Below are 17,327 nucleotides of genomic sequence, written 5' to 3' on the forward strand. Positions count from 1 at the left end.
ATGTTTACGCAAATGTTTAAGTTTATGTTTATGCATCCTCATGAATCGATCAAATTCTTCTAGTGAATCCTACCCAAGGCGGTAGAAGGGGTGACGTAGGAGCAGTTGAAGTCTCCGAACATCCATAAACATATCTTGTGTATTTAACTTTTTAACTATTGTTTTCAAACTGATTTATCTAGTTAGAGCATCCGTTGGTTCAGTTCTCACCATAACTGAACTAATGAATGCAAAAACTAATCTAGTCTTTTGGTTATTCAGTTACACAAGATATACAAATATATCAGTGTTTCTTAATGAAGGATTATTTCGAGTGTTTTTCGCTTTGTTCTATACCAAACTCGATCTAATTCATTGGTGTATACATTTTAGAACACGAGCTATTGCAGCTCTTGGAGAATATTTTGTTTGAAGTACCTCAAGGTGCTCTGCAAACGTTCTTTCCGTTTCTATTCATGCTCAATGGTGCTGCTGTTTGTGGAAAGAGTTCCAAGAAAGACAGTACTGCGGATTCCACCACTGAGGCTGAATACATTCCTGCATCAGCTACAGCAAAGGAGGCTGTTTGGTTAAGGAATTTCGTCCAAGAGTTGGGCGTCATTCCTAATGGAGTTGCTCATGTCCCGGTGTTTTATGACAACACGGGAGCCATTTCTCAGGCGAAGGAGCCAAGGTCTCATCAGAAATCCAAACATGTATTGAGAAAGTACCACATCCTTTGAGAGATTGTGGAAAGAGGAGAAGTGTCGATTGACAAAGTCGGCTCCGCAGATAATGTTGATGATCCACTAACTAAGCCTTTACCTGGACCATTATTCGAGAAGCATTGCGAATTGATGGGTTTGAAGCATATGGGTAGTTGTCTCTAGCGCAAGTGGGAGATTGTTAGAGTAGGTGCCCGTCGAGCCAAGTGTTGGCCGAGGGTTCATGTTTAAACTCTATGTATAAACAATCTTTGTTTTAATAATATTTGAAATTATTGTTTTGGCACATCTTTATCTGTATACTCATCTAGTTGTGTAGATAAAATCCTTGAATATATAAATAGTAGAAAGAAAATGAAATGCTCATATGATGAGTATCATGAAACTCATATTTGGAATACTGTATATTCTAAACAGTTTCCTAGTCAATTCAGGCGCCGTTAAGAAGGATAAAGGCCGCTCGAGTTTGAGACTAGTATCTACGATGTGAGTACCATGTTTCATTGGTAGGGGACATTGTTATGTCCAAGCATGTAGATAGGTGCTCCTCGTAGAGTGCACTGAACAACCCTTCATAAAGGACATTTCAAGTGGTTCTAACTTATCGAGTCAAAACTTCCTAGTTTATGGTTGTGCACCATTAGTCTTTCTGACCCGGGACAACATTGTGACTCTATATGCTAGCATTGCACTTTGACTTGTTTATCGACTCATATAGGGTCATCAGGTGGTTAGGTTGGGTGTTCTGTTGAAACATATAGGAGTCTATGTATTGTAGTCGGGGATTCACCGCTTACCTTCGGGCATGGATATCCTATGTGATCTCATGTATATATAGTTTGAAATCTCTGATCAGAGTGTTTGTGATAATTAAGAAAGGGGTTTCTTAGATTACACCATCGATGCAACTACGACATGACACATAATATCGATTCTTTGACAGCTCTCGTTGTACCAATAATTGTCGTATCAGTCGGGATACATGATTTGAAGGGATTGTACTGTACGTTAACCATAATGGAATGGTTCTTGCAGGCACTATCATTTGATAACAAGGGAATCATGTAAGCGATGCTACTAGGTGTTTAACATGATTGGTTGGGTACTATCAGACTTGAGTTATGACGTTCTTATTATCAAGGAGTTCATATGTAAGAATGGAGCAACTGGGGTATGCTCATATAAGGACATGTTTAGTCCCGAATCACATTGAGATGTGAACCCACGGCTAGTTGTATCATTTAACCATTGAAGGTTACACAAGTGCTAACTTTCTAGATCCCGTTGAAAAGGAAAATAGTTCAATGTGTTGAACGACTTATAAAAGAGTTTATAAGAGCAAAAAAAAATAGAAATATGACTTCTATAAGAGGATTATGGGGAATGTAACTTTTAATTTGAGGAAGTCTTCCGAAATTAAAAGATGGATCAAATAAATAATGTATTTGAAAATTGTGATTTTCATAAACATTATTATGGAGTAAATTAAATTAATTCAAGTGTTGAATTAATTAAACACTAGTGAACTTATTAGAGTCCAAATAATTAAATTAATTCAAGTGTTGAATTAATTAAATAATATTGGGCCTTGTAAAGCCCAATTAAAAATAATTATTCAACTAGTGGGCTTGAGTAAATTCAAACAAAGTTTAATTTGTCTCAAATATGTTTGAGATATTTAAATAAAAGTCCATAGGTCTTTATAATTATTACAAGCCCAAATAAAATTGCATGCTTGGGATATGAAGAGTTGGAGGCAACTTTTTCAACAAACAAGGCATGACATGCTCATTCACTTTTTACCTTTTTCATACAACAAAAAAGTTCCCTTCTCTCCTCCAAGTACATGCTATGGCCGAAATTTCGCCAACCCATTCACTCCAACTTTTGCTTCTTCAATTGTTGATGAAAGCATAATATTCCCAATGCAAAATACTCTAATTTTTCTAGTGCAAAATTAGAGTGGATCTTCCAAGCTAGTTGTGGACCTAATTTGAAGGAAAGAATCCATTTGAGCAAGGAGTGCTCTAAGAAGCTTGTAGATTGGGTCAACCCTTTGGTGTGCTGTCATTGACCACAAAATTAATTTATACCCTTTTAAATAAAAACGAGTGTAATGGTGAGTAGGGTCGAATCCACAGAAAACGGTAGATTTATTTCTTTTGATAATAAAAATTAAAAAGGGGGGGGGGGGGGGGGTTTGTTTTGATAATTACTAAATAAAATAACCTAAACTAAAATTACTAAGCAAGAAAAATACTGAATCTAGAATTGAAAATTAATTGACAAGAATAAAGTGAAAAATTTATTATGAGAAAATACTAATTCAAGGGGATTCTACTATTTAATTATCTCACTGTTCATCGGTTAACCAATCATTTATTCATGTTATTCCAAAAAATTAACCTTAGAATAATAGAGATAGCCGCTAAAATTTTTGTGTTTTAATAAATTAATTGACCAAACCTAGTATCCAGTCAAAACTTACCAATAATCAACTAGGCACGATAGCGTTCCATATTAATTAAAGATAGCATTTTAGTTTCGTGAAAACAGTTAATCCTAAAATCTAACAACCGAGATAGCTGCAATTGGAAGATCTAGTTCCATCGATTTATTTAGATTACACATGTTATGATAGCACAACACATCTAACCTATTGCTACCCACATACCAATCGGTCATGACAATTACGGATCACTGAATTCATGGTTAGCATTAGAAAATCATACATCAAATTAAATTGTCAGATTAATTGATGTATAACATTCATATAATTAAATCATAAATCAATGAATACTTGGGAAAACAAGAATAATAAATTAAAGTGAAAAAACCTCGTAGTGATAAAATTAAAATAGTAGACTATCTAATGAATCAGACTAAGAAAATTAGCCTAACATGGTTTGATCTACAATATCCATGAAAAATAAATAAGAAAACATAAAGAAATGCAAACTATTGTGTTGGGAGAAAAATGGGAGTCCTGCGCCTTCTTTTCGTACGTGATGATGGAGTGGTTGGAGAGTTCTTTTTCCAGTCTAATTCTTCAATTCTTGTGCTGCGGCTATCTTGGTACGTGGAGTGGTAGATTTGGGTTTTCTTTTATTTAAGCTAAAAATCCCACTAATTTATTAATTAACCCTAAATCTTAAAATATAAAATAATAGATAATATCTTTTTTAGAGCTTCCTTCCAAGAATTTCCACTAATTCAGATACCATAATTAATTCCTTCAAATCTTGCATAATCTTCACAAAATCAGATTTTCCACTTCTTCCAATTAGCCACGCCTTGTTCCAAAACCTCTTTTGGTTTGGCCATTCTCTTTCAAAACTTTATCTTGGAAACTTCAATTGTGATAAACATCACCTTTTTCCCTCAAATTTGCTCCAAAACCGCGAAAGTTCCTCTTACAATAAAATTACATAAAAAAATGTATCAATTAAACATATCGGAGGTTAGAATAATGGGAAATATGAAAATAAAAATACTAACTATTATGAGCCTATCAAAATCTCCCACACCTAAACGATGCTTGTCCTCAAGCATAAAATAGATCAACTCATTATCTCAATTTTTCGTCCTCCTTCTGCTTGCTCTAATTATCCAAAACATTTTTTCATGCAATAAGACATTTTAATTTCAGAGCATCTCACAAAATAGCATCATGAACAATCACTACAATCAAAATGTGTAGAAGTTAAAATGTATGGGATTTAACAACTCCTCACAATATTCGCTCATTCCGCTCATTAGTGTCTAGGATATATATCAACGAACTCTCATGTCAAATGCATTGAAAATTTTTACCATATGCTTGAAAATATATCACATCCTTCTACTAAATGAACGAATTAAAATACACAAACAAAAAGGGCTATAAATGGGTTGTAACGTGGCTTGGGGTAATGTAGGATAAAAGAAAACAATGAGCTATGAAATTGGAGAAACCATATCAAACTTTTCTCACAAAAGTAAAAATGTATCCAAAAACTCTTATATCTCATTATAAAAAGCAAGAGCATTTTTTTTTTCCGGCTCTTTTTTTCCTTTCTCACTTCGTCTATTTCTCTTTTTTCTTTCTCTTTCTTTTTTTTTTTTGCTTTTTTGTGTTTTGTTTTTGTTTTTTTTGTAGGCGATGACTATAAGGATTCGAGATTGACTAAATCCCAACAATTCACACTATTTTGGATTGAGGGATGCTATTTGTGAAAAGTTATATGATTCTCCAATTCAAGGTTCAAAAAGGGGGATAACCAACAAAAAAGATTTATCACGGGTTGTAATGTGATTATTTTTATTCAAAAAAAAAGGCCGAGGCTCAAACTTGGTTCACTTGGGGTCTATGACTGAGGGTAGGATCAAAAAACGGCTCAGATGATGCGAAAGAAAATGGTTTAAACCTAATTCCCTTATCATTTTGTCTATGCACCTAATCCACCACAAAGTGTTGACAAAGACATGTATAACAATGCAAGTTCTAGAAAAATTAACAATGCAATGATAAAACACAATCCAAGAAAATGGAGCATGATATCATGATTGCTCATAGGCTCAAAGCTCACCAAAGAAAAAAATATAGCAATTGTGTTAAATCCCACACACTTATCCTCTCTAACTATCATCAAGAGCAACTTATTCATAATGCAAACGTGAGAATGCAAAAACATTTGCACGCAAAGAAAACATCATCATTTGTTTTCGCATCGGAGGCAATTAGGATTCAGAAGAAAAAGATAACAAATGAACTAGGTGTTTGGAACTAACAACATCACTATTTTTTTATGTCCCAAAATGCTGAAAAATTAAATCAAAATACTAAAAATCAAATGAAATAAAAAAATTCCAAAATCCCACAGTCAAGTCAAACTCCTCACAATCAAATCAAACTCCCACACCTAAACTTGACATTGTCTCAATGACAAAAAATAGATGCTCAACATAAACGATAAAATTGTAGGAAAAGTTAGAGAACTCCCCTGAAAAATGTTGAGCATCGTAAAGAAACATCATCTACTGCGGCGGTGGAGAAGTGAGAGCGTGGCTCGGTTATGAAAGTTAGAGCAGACGAATGGCGAGCGGCTGGTGGGTCGCGTCGACGCTAGAGCAGGTGGAGCGAGATGGGAGAGGGATTTGGAGAGAGGATTTGGAGGCTCCTGTGAGAGAGAGAAAAAAAACTAGGTTAAGAAAATTTGTTTTTAGGTTAAGAAAATTTGTTTTTTTAGAAAACTAAAATATGTTCACAGCAGTAGAGGTATTTCAACAAGGCGTGGCCACTCCTTGTGCGAAAACCTCTACTGGACCAAAATGTTTTTTAAAAAAAAATTGAGTAAAGGTGTTTCAACAAGGCGTGGCCACGTCTTGTTCGAAAACCTCTATTGGAACAAAATAAAAAATAAAAAGAACTAAAATTTGGGTTGTCTCCCAATCAGCGCCTCTTTTTGTGGTCGTTGGCTCGACTTCATTCTTTCTTGTTGCTCATGGTGGTTCAAATATGGTCACTTTTTCCCCTTAATTCCACTTGAGTATTTTTATAGCAAATTTCAGCATTTGACTGTTTTTTTTGAATTTTTTGGAAATCCATATTCCTGGAATATTTCCTCCCTTTTTTTTGAGTACATGCTTGGGTCGATCTGGAAGAAGTTTTCGCGCAATTTTAGATGTCTGTGAATCAAAGAGAGAAAATATAATATTATAATTTTCAATAGGTCTTTCAATAATTTCCTCTAAATCATTCTTATCAACATTTTTGAATTTTATTTTGACTAGTGATTAGCGATATCAAGAGTATTAATAGTGATTTCACTAACAGGATATTTCATGGTATCATAAATATTAAACTTAACAATCTCACCATCAAATTCCATAGTAAGAGTACCACTGTTAACATCAATGACAGACTTTGAAGTTTTCAAAAATGGTCTTTTTAGCAAAATTTGACTGTTTAAATAATCATTTTCCATGTCAAGCACATAAAAGTCAGCAGAAAAAACCAAAATTTCAAGTTTCACAAGAACATCTTCAATTACACCTCCAGGATAAACAGTGGACCTATCAGCCAACTGGATCACAATGTCGGTTTCAGTCAGAGGTCCAAGTTCCAAATAATTATAAAAAGAATCAGGCATGACATTGATATAAGCACCTAAATCCAACATAGCCTTTTCAAGTCTAGTATCACCAATAGTACAAGGGATATAAAACATACCTGAATCACTGCATTTGATAGGAACAGTTTTTTGAATGACTGCAGAAACATGTTCTCCTACCTTTTCCCTTTTACACCCTTCAACTTATGTCTCTTTTTTGTAGTACACAATTCTTTTAAAGTTTTAGCACAACGAGGTACTGGTTTAATAGAATCTAATGAAGGAATATTTATCTCACCTCTACAAAGAGTGTCATTCAACTCCTTGATACTTTCACATTTCTTGTGCAATGCAAGAGGGAATGGGGGAATAGGTTTATACTCAAATAGAGGAGAAAACATACCTTTCAGAGCATCATCTTGATTGATTATTTTATCCTCAACTTTTATCTCATTCTCTTCCTTTTGCTCGGCTGATTCTTGTACCCCAATTTCTTGAACATCCAATTCTTTACAATTTATCAAAGTAATTGCACTCAGATTCTCTCTTTGATTCACCACTGGCTGAGAAGGTATATTATCTAAATTTTGTGCTTCCAACTTGTGAATTGAGGTCGCCAACTGTCCCACTTGAGTGCTCAAATTCTGAATGCTAGCCCTCGTTTCCTGTTGATGTTTTTGAGTTTTCTCAGCTAAGGTCTTCACAATTTCATCTAGGGACATACCTGAGTTAGAGGCTTGCACAGGCGACGGATGTTTGTGATAATTTTGTTGTGGATATTCCTGTTGACCTCCTTGATTCCTATAGCTGAAATTCGGGTGATCTTTCCATCCTGGATTGAAGCTATTAGAATATGGATCGTATCGGCGTTGAGGTTGTCCAGGAAATCCGTCGATTGAATTAACTTGTTGTGGGGGATCTTCCTGTAGTATAGGGCACATATACGTCGAATGTCCAACCATCATGCATATCCCACAAGCTTTGACCTGTTGTACCTGTCCTACAACCAAATTTTCCAAAAGAGATGTCAAAGAATCTAACTTTTGATCAATAGGACTAGTGCTTACCTCATTAATTTGTCGTGGGGTTATCTTGCCTAGTTCCAAATTGCTGTGCATTGGCAGCCATGTTGGAGATTAGAGCTCGTGCCTCTTGAGGCGTTTTGTTCACCAATGCACCTCCACTTGCAGCATCAATCATGTTCCTATCAAAAAGCGAGAGTCCCTCATAAAAATATTGAACTAGTAGCTGTTCTGGAATCTGGTGTTGTGGACAACTTGCACACAACTGCTTGAATCTCTCCCAATACTCATACAAAGTTTCCTCGTGTAGCTGTCAAATCCCACAAATGTCTTTTCTAATATTTGCTGCTCGTGAATCTGGGAAGAACTTCTCAAAAAATTGTTGTTTCATATTGTCCCAAGTTATTATGGATCCAGAAGGCAAGTAGTAGAGCCAATCTTTAGCCTTGTCGGCTAAAGAGAATGGAAAAGCTCGCAGTGAAATTTGTTCCTCTGTGATCCCTTGCGATTTCATGGCTGTGCAAACAATATGAAACTCTTTCAGATGTTTATGGGGATCTTCACCTGCAAGACCACGAAAAGTAGGCAATAAATGAATCAAGCCATATTTTAATTCAAAAGTAGCATCAGTATTATGGAATTAAATGCATAATAGTTGTTGAATAACATTAGGATTAGCTAACTCCCTAAGTGTTCTTTGAGATTGTCCTGCCATTTCTTCTTGGTCATTTTCACTTCTTTCAATCTCAAGATCAACGTCCGATTCTCTTTCTGTATAGTCGGAGTCCAATGATGCGTTCAAATCAGGAGATGATGATGATGGTTGATTTTCACGCCTTAATCTTGCTTCTTTTCTCAATCTCTTAGCTGTATTCTCGATTTCCGTAATGTATTCGAGTTCACCTGTACAAGAAGAATGAGGCAAAAAATAAAATAAAAAAAATCAAAAGAAATTATCCTTACACCGATCCCCGGCAACGGCGCCAAAATATGGTGTGCTGTCGTTGACCACCAAATTAATTCCTACCCTTTTAAATAAAAAAGAGTGTAATGGTGAGTAGGGTTGAATCTATAGGGAACGGTAGATTTATTTTTTTTGATAATAAAAATAAAAAAAGGGGTTTGTTTTGATAATTACTAAATAAAATAACCTAAACTAAAATGACTAAGCAAGAAAAATACTGAATCTAGAATTGAAAATTAATCGACAAGAATAAACTGAAGAATTTATTATGAGAAAATACTGATTCAAGGGGATTCTACGATTTAATTATCTCACTGTTCATCGGTTAACCAATCATTTATTCATGTTATTCCAAGCAATTAACCTTAGAATAATAGGGATAGCCGCTAAAATTCTTGCGTTTTCCTAAATTAATTGATCAAACTCAGCATTTAGTCAAAACTTACCAATAATCAATTGGGCAAGAAGCGTTCCATATTAATTAAAGATAGCATTTTAGTTTCGTGAAAACAGTTAATCCTAAAATCTAACAACCGAGATAGAACAACACATCTAACCTCATGACAATTACGGATCACTAAATTCATGGTTAGCATTAGAAAATCATACATCAAATTAAATTGTCAGATTAATTGACGTATAACATTCATATAATTAAATCATAAATCAATGAATACTTGGGAAAACAAGAATAATAAATTAAAGTGAAAAAACCTCGTAGTGATAAAATTAAAATAGTAGACTATCTCATGAATCAGACTAAGAAAATTAGCCTAACATGGTTTGATCTACAATATCCATGAAAAATAAATAAGAAAACATAAAGAAATGCAAACTATTGTGTTGGGAGAAAAATGGGAGTCCTGCGCCTTCTTTTCGTACGTGATGATGGAGTGGTTGGAGAGTTCTTTTTCCAATCTAATTCTTCAATTCTTGTGCTGCGGCTGTCTTGGTACATGGAGTGGTAGATTTGGGTTTTATTTTATTTAAGCTAAAAAGCCCACTAATTTCTTAATTAACCCTAAATCTTAAAATATAAAATAATAGATAATATCTTATCTAGAGCTTCCCTCCAAGAATTTCCACTAAATCAGATACAATAATTAATTCCTTCAAATTTTGCATAATCTTCACAAAATTAGATTTTCCACTTCTTGCAATTTTAGGTAGCTGAAACATAACCACAAGGCGTGGCCACGCCTTGTTCCAGGACCTCTTCTGGTTTGGCCATTCTCTTTCAAAACTCTATCTTGGAAACTTCAATGTGATAAACATCACCTTTTTAACTCGAATTAGCTCCAAAACCGTGAAAGTTCCTCCTACAATAAAATTACATAAAAATGTATCAATTAAACACATCGGAGGTTAGAATAATGGGAAATATGAAAATAAAAATTCTAACTATTATGATCCTAGCACCCTTCAAGAGCTAAGTTGTTTACAACTCAGTTGGAGCCAATAATCAATCTTTGTGATTGATATGTAAATTTCTAAACACACTATGCATGACATTTGTATTTATTTTTGTATTTGCTACACACCGTCTAGTGGGTGCTCGGTTTTTTTAATGAAAATATTTTATTTTCAAACTTTCGTTGCGTTTCCGGGCATCATTTTTATGTAATGAGATACCAAAAAGAAGATGCACCTTTTTTATATGAGTAGTACATGTCAAATCTTTTAAGCCCTCTTCAACCGCACAGTCCCATACCTGAATAGTTTCGGAATCTCTCTCCTTCCGGTGTAAGATCGGTTTATCCATGTTCCCTCTGCCTAGAAGCTTGCCAGGAGCTATTCATTGTCCATGCAACCTCATGGCACCGGCGATCACCCCCTGCCCTCTTCGGCCCTGGGCCTCACATACCCACCAGCTTCCGCTTGGTTCATCCCCGAACCATACCGTACTCAGAGAGGTCGGCTCTGATACCTACTGTAACGGCTAGTGCTTAAAAATGCTAAATTATTTTTTAAACTCGACTTTCAAAAATTACTAAATCATGCATGCTTGCACTACCATTGAAAATTTTGCATTTTAAAATAATAGCAGCCGGTTAACCTATAAAATACTGCAGTTTAAATAAAAGACAAGCCGACAAACCTAGAATTACATTTCAAAATCATGCAAATAAGAAACAAGTAAAAATCTTGGCAAAATCATCAACATGTAAGAAAAAGCATATAAAATATTCATGTCCACTCCTAACTCAAAGACATGATGTGCGGAAAATGTGGTCCTCAGGTTCATGTGCGCACATCCAGCCCTACCTGCTCAGACTTCGGCACCTACAGCCCCCTCATCAACATCTTCACCTGCATCATTCATGCCTAGTGGGTTTAAAGACTCAATAGACCTGTATCGTTATAACAACTACATATATATAGCACACATCATTGAAAAATAATGTAATAAAATACATTTCTTGAATTTAAAAGCATAAACGTAAACGTGTCGTAAAATAGCATAATGTGTCCAAACATGTCTCATCATATCATCATATATGTATACATTTTCTTTAATAGAATTCAGTTCATTAGTTGTGGCTTTCGTATCAGTTCTATTCAATTGATCCATCTATGTATAACTGCGGTACCCGACGACAGGGACATCAGTGACAGAATTACCCGTCCACTGAGCCTTTGCCTCAGCTCACAATATCACATGTAATCGTATTAGTTACAACCAACTCCCATCATTCAAAAACGTGTCATCATATTAATCACTTAATAACTTGGACCGGGGTCCCGATTTTACCTCGAATCAGCCCCAAACTTAACCAAATTTTTTCCCAACTCAAACCATGACTTAACCCTACTCCACCAGCCCCTAAACCGCTCTTTCCGGAACACTTACGACCCACAAAAAAGCCCAAAAGCTGGTGGAAACTTTTGCTCAACCTAGCCCTACCATAGCCGCAACTTTCGAAACAAACATCGAACCAACACCTAAACAGCTTGGACCAGACTCAAACCAGCCCTTACTAGACCACCTCAGGACCCTCCTGGATGGAACTAACCCGAGCTCACTGCTCCATGTACGCAGCATGACTCACACGCTCGCTAGTTCCCAAAATGCACCAACCGAGCCAACCCTCACCGTCTCCCTCTTGCGGCTCCTAGGACAAGACCATCAGTGTTTGAGCCTTTCCTGACCATGACTTAGACCCCTCAGAGTCTGGTCCAAGGTCTGGAGCCGCCCCTGCACCGTCGGCCTTCCTCCTACCCTCCTATCCACCCGACGCCTTCAACAAATCTCTCGATACGGATGGTACCCTCACCAGCTCGACAATCTGAGGCTCCAACACCTATCAACCGTTGATCCTTGACGTTAACAGCCCCCTAGCACAAAGGTCAGTAGCCCCATTACACAAATAACTCAATAAAACGTGAGCAAGAGTCAAGTGAAACCAATTTTTTCATGTAAACACTACAAAAAATGCCCAAAGACAACCCACAATGTTTATCCGTTGTCATAGCCTTTTTAAAACTGTTGTTAAAACCCCTGTTGTTAAAGGGTTCGCTCAAAGAAACAGTTATTTCACCGTTGTTGTAGCTACAATTAAAACTGTCACAAATAAAATTAGCGACGGATTTGTGCAAACCGTCGCTAGTAAGTCGTCGCTAAACTTAGTTGTTTTTGAAAAACCGTCGCTAAAATTAGCGACGGTATCACATAAAGTCCGTCGCTAAACATGAATTCCGTCGCTAATATTTTAGGTAAAATAAAAAAAATTACTTTTAATAATTTAATAAATCTAAAAAAACTTACATTATTACTATGCTTAAAATATTCCTGATCTTAACTAATACTTAAAAATTTACCAAAAATTAAAGCGAAAAAATTTACCCTAAATTGAAACTAAAATCGTGTAAGAGATAAAAATTTGAAGTGTTGTGAAGTGGGTGGAAGAAAATGGATCGAAAATGGGGGTATTTATAGAAAGTTCGCGACGGTTATTGGTAAAACCGCCGCTACTAGGGATGGTTGTTGGTAAAACCGGTTTAAATTTTGCGACGATTTAGCTTATGACCGTCGCTATATTTAGCAACGGTTATGCTAAAACCGTTGCTAAAAGTAGCGACGGTAAACGGTCGCTAAATTAAAACCTGCGACGGTTTTCCTTTAACCGTAGCTAACTTTAGCAACGGTTTTTTCAAAACCCGTCGCTACATTTAGCGACAGTTATAAGTCAAACCGTCGCAAATTTGAAATAGCGACGGCATTGATACAACCTTTGCTAAAGTTAGCGACTTTAGCGACGGGTTTAGAAAAACTGTCGCTAAATGTAGCAACGGTTATAAGCCAAACCATCGCAATTTTGAAATAGCGACGACTTTGCTAAAACCGTCGCAAAATGTAGCGACGGTTTTAGCGAAATCATCGCTAAATATGGCTACAACTTACACAAAACATTGTTGTTTGTCCAAAAACACGCTAATCGACAACGGTTTTCTAAAATCATTGTTGTTTGTCCAAAAAAGCAAGCTAATAGACAACGGTTCATAGAACTGTTGTCATAAACACTCAAAGACAACGGTTTTATAGAACCGTTGTCACTGACCCTAAAAATCGTTGTCTTTGACCCCTAAAAAGACAACGGTTTTTATAAAACAATTGTCTTTTGAATTTTACTTAAAAAAACGCTCTACGACAACGGTTTTAACTAAATAGTTAAAACCGGTTTATGTGTGTTGTTGATTAATAAGTTTCTTGTAGTGCAAACTTGTGCATAAACGTGAGATCAAAAGATTTCTCCAACAAATACATACATAACAGCATACATAGCATGAATGATACAATGTGTGCCTTAGCGTTTATACGATCAAAAGCTTGAAGATACGCGCTTTGGATGTGAAAGAAAGAGGCGGGAGAAGCTTCCTTGAAGAAACTATCAATGTACGAAGCTCGATGCTGTATTTTCAAAATAAAGCTGCTAAATGAAGGGTAGGGGGCGGCCACAAAGTGTTAAGTAGGGTTAGGGTTTGCTTAAGTGTAGTTTATTTTAATAAAATATATACTAATGGGCCTCAATTAAAAATAAAAAGGGTTTTGAGCCCATTAAGCAATAAAAAACCCAACACGCCCAATAATACTATCGAAAAATATTTCATTTAGGTACGTTTTTTAAAATAATGCCCAAACTTTCAAAAAGTTCATCGCTTCGCTAAAATTTTTGTACCAATTAAAAAATATTACCCGACGAGTAAAAATATCCACCAAGGCCCATTTTTTGAAAAACACAATTAAAACACTTCATACTAATTAATTAAAATTAATCATTCAATACAAATATTTTTCCTGATTATCCCCAGTCTCCTTTCCTTGTTCGATCACAAAATGAAACTTATAACCTTAATGCATGAAACTTTAAAATAATCATGAAATAAACTCTAACCATGCAATAATAATGCATTACATGCATAAAAATCATTAAACACATATTTTAATTAAAATCCTAGTTTGTATGCATTCAGGTTACGTAGTTCGAATTTTCTAGACCTTATATATTATATGACAGAGACCCAAGATTTGTATCTCGATTTTAGAAATGTTTTCAAGAAGCTATGGGAACCAAAGTCACTCTCATCACGGTCTATCACCCTCAAACAGATGGCAAAACTGAAAGGACAATTCAAACCTTCGAGGACATGTTGAGAGCGTGTGCTTCGGATTTTAGTGGGAATTGGATTGAAAAGTTACCTCTAATTGAATTTGCTTATAATAATAGCAATCGCAGTTGTATTGAAATGGCTCCATATGAAGCACTATATGGTCGAAAGTGTAGGTCTCCTCTTTACTGGGATGAAGTCGGAGAAAAGACTATCACTGGATCGGAGCTTGTTCAAATAACAATTGATAAAGTAGTTATTATAAGATAAAAACTCAAGGCAGCTCAAGATCGACAAAAGGGCTGGATTGATTTAAAGCGAAGACCGTTGGAGTTTGAAATCGGTGAGAAAGCTTATGTTAAAGTCTCGCCTATGAAAGGAGTAGTTCGATTATGCAAATCCAGAAAACTAAATCCAAAGTGTGTTAGACCCTTTGAAATACTGAGAAAAGTGGGAACCCTAGCCTATCGGCTGGCTTTACCACCAGATATGTCAAGAATTCACAACGTCTTCCACGTCTCACAACTAAGGAAGAGTTTCCCAGATCCAAATTACATTCTTAAAGTTGCACCACCACTAATCGAAGGAAATCTGAATGAAGAACTGAAGTACGAAGAAGTCCCTATTCGAATAGTGGACACAAAAAATCAAGTGCTGAGACGCCGAACAATTCCATATGTCAAGATACAATTGTCAAATCGTACTGAACGAGAAGCAACTTGGGAACTAGAAGAAAGTATGCGCACTCAATACCCTCATCTCTTTAAAGATTTAAGCTAACCTAAGTTTCGAGGACGAAACTTCCCATAAGGAGAGTGGGATGTGAGGACCCAGAATTTCCGAAGCAAATCACGTAAGAAAAATAATTCAACTTTTAAATACAAAACTTTTAATTATATAAACTCAACAATATACGTAAATTTTCAGCTCAAAAAGCTTGGAAAATAGCTCAAAAAGAAACCGAAGCAATGCAAAACCATAAGATTTAAAGGCAAGTTGCTTGGAAGAAGAAACCCTTGGCTCACAAGCTAAAACCCTCAGTTCTAGGAAGCTCATTGATGCTTGTCCTAAAAGAGACAAAAAAATCCAGTCATGGGAGGATCTAAAAATATGACATAATCAATGTGTAAGGAGTGACTTTTGAATGCACCAAGGTGACCCTTGATTGTGGATAATCTTTGACCATTTAGAGGCTATTTGGACCATAATCATCAGGTAATTGAAGGGACACATTTCGCTGAAGGAGGGCAAAGGAAAGGCCATTTTTCCCCAAAAAATAATGTATCATATGCTGAAGTAAGTGTTACAAAAATTCTTCCCAAAAAGCTCCCAAACTTTCGACCCCTCATTACCAAAATACCTCTCGGCTTCCGCCGCCAAGGAAGAAGAAGGAAGATATGTTCCGGCTATTTCATGTTGTGCGTTGCTGTCCAAGTTTGATTACGATTTATCCAAGATTAAGCGAGTTTTGAACCCCATCTTTGAATTTCAGTAAGTAGGCTTTTGCTATATATATTTCTTTGTAAGTGGGTTTTTGGCATCAGTATTTTATGACATGCTTGTTTATTATAAGTGCGTCTAATTATTTTTGAAATATGTTACAATATATTTTAAAATTTCGATCGATGTACTATATGTTCATTATGTTCTCGAACTCCTTTGATTCTTCTAAGTCCATTCGAAATTCTGATAAGTGATGTTTGATAAATTTTATTTTGTAATACACTGTTATAATTCTAGTTGGATATGGAACGAAGATTGTAAATTCTATCTGGCTCCAATCAATAGGTATAAAAATGTGTTCTGTCTGGCCCTCATCGGTGGGCATAAAAATGTGTTCTGTTCTCACCCCTCAGAGGACTAACATATGTGGAACAATTTGCCATGGATAACAAGATGAATAACAGTGTTTTTTTTTTCTGATTTGTTCTGCTATGAATTGTTATGATAATCTCTATTCCACATTTTGATTCTGATTTTTTTTTTCTGATATGATAATGTCGATATACTACGTTTTGAAAATTTGTTAAAAGATGATTTTAAGATGTCTTTATATATACTTGTGGAAATCGATCGACCCCCACTTGCTGAGTATTTCCAAAAACACTCACCCTTACATCTCTCCATGATAAGAATGAGGATCAATTGAACGAGGAAGAACATGAGGCGTTCTGGGGCTGGTGATAGTATCAATAGATCAAAGATCAAGACTTTGTATTTTTGTATTTTGCATGCGCAACACTACTGATGTAATTTCCATTCTGTTGTCATTGTAAAAGACAATATTTATTTATGAAAAAGACTGGTTTTTGGTTATTTCATACGAAACTTATTGTTTTCATGCAATTTTTAAAAAATGTCGAATGTCAACGATGCCTCGGTCTCGGGGCATGACAGTCAGGGTCTGGACATGTTGGTTAAAGGCTAGGCTCGAAGGACTTGGATTTGGTTTGGGCAAGGGTTTGGACAAATAACCGCATAAAATTAAGTAGGTTGTTTAGGCTTTTCCGAGGGTTCTAAATGGCTTGATTTGGGTTGAAAAATGGTTGGCTAGGTGTTAGTAAGCTATGGTTAAAGTTTGGTTAAGTTTCGAGTTGATTTGGGATAAAACCGGGACTTCAGTTCAAGTTTTAAAAACGAATTACAAATTTAGTCGAGGAACTTAAGTTTACGTCTAAGAAATGTTTATGAGTGTATTTTAAGGTGTTATGGTGAGTTTAGATGAATCCGGGTCGTTGTTTTAAGGTCCAAGAGTTTATTGGGAAAGTTAGGGTTTCAGGGGCAAAGAGGTCATTTTACACCTGAAAATTGTTATACGTCATGGCAGTATCCTGATGTTGTAATGAATGTTAAAATATTTATTTTGAAAGGTTATGGAGTTTTATGATGGAAAATGGTAAATGTTAAAGAATGAGTTGCATGCTTGGTTTCAATAAAA

General features: G+C 35.7%; 1 protein-coding gene across 1 annotated transcript; it reads right to left on the bottom strand.

The window, feature by feature from the left end:
* Positions 1-6,472: 6,472 nt before the first annotated feature.
* Positions 6,473-7,914, bottom strand: LOC142523855 (uncharacterized). Its single transcript, XM_075627584.1, has 2 exons — positions 6,977-7,914; positions 6,473-6,923 (listed from the first exon to the last, which is right to left on the bottom strand). Exons 1-2 carry the CDS (start codon positions 7,912-7,914, stop codon positions 6,473-6,475), a joined length of 1,389 nt encoding a protein of 462 aa, XP_075483699.1.
* Positions 7,915-17,327: the final 9,413 nt, after the last annotated feature.

Source organism: Primulina tabacum, chromosome 14 (assembly GCF_025594145.1).
Source record: "Primulina tabacum isolate GXHZ01 chromosome 14, ASM2559414v2, whole genome shotgun sequence".
Taxonomy (NCBI): Eukaryota; Viridiplantae; Streptophyta; class Magnoliopsida; order Lamiales; family Gesneriaceae; genus Primulina; species Primulina tabacum.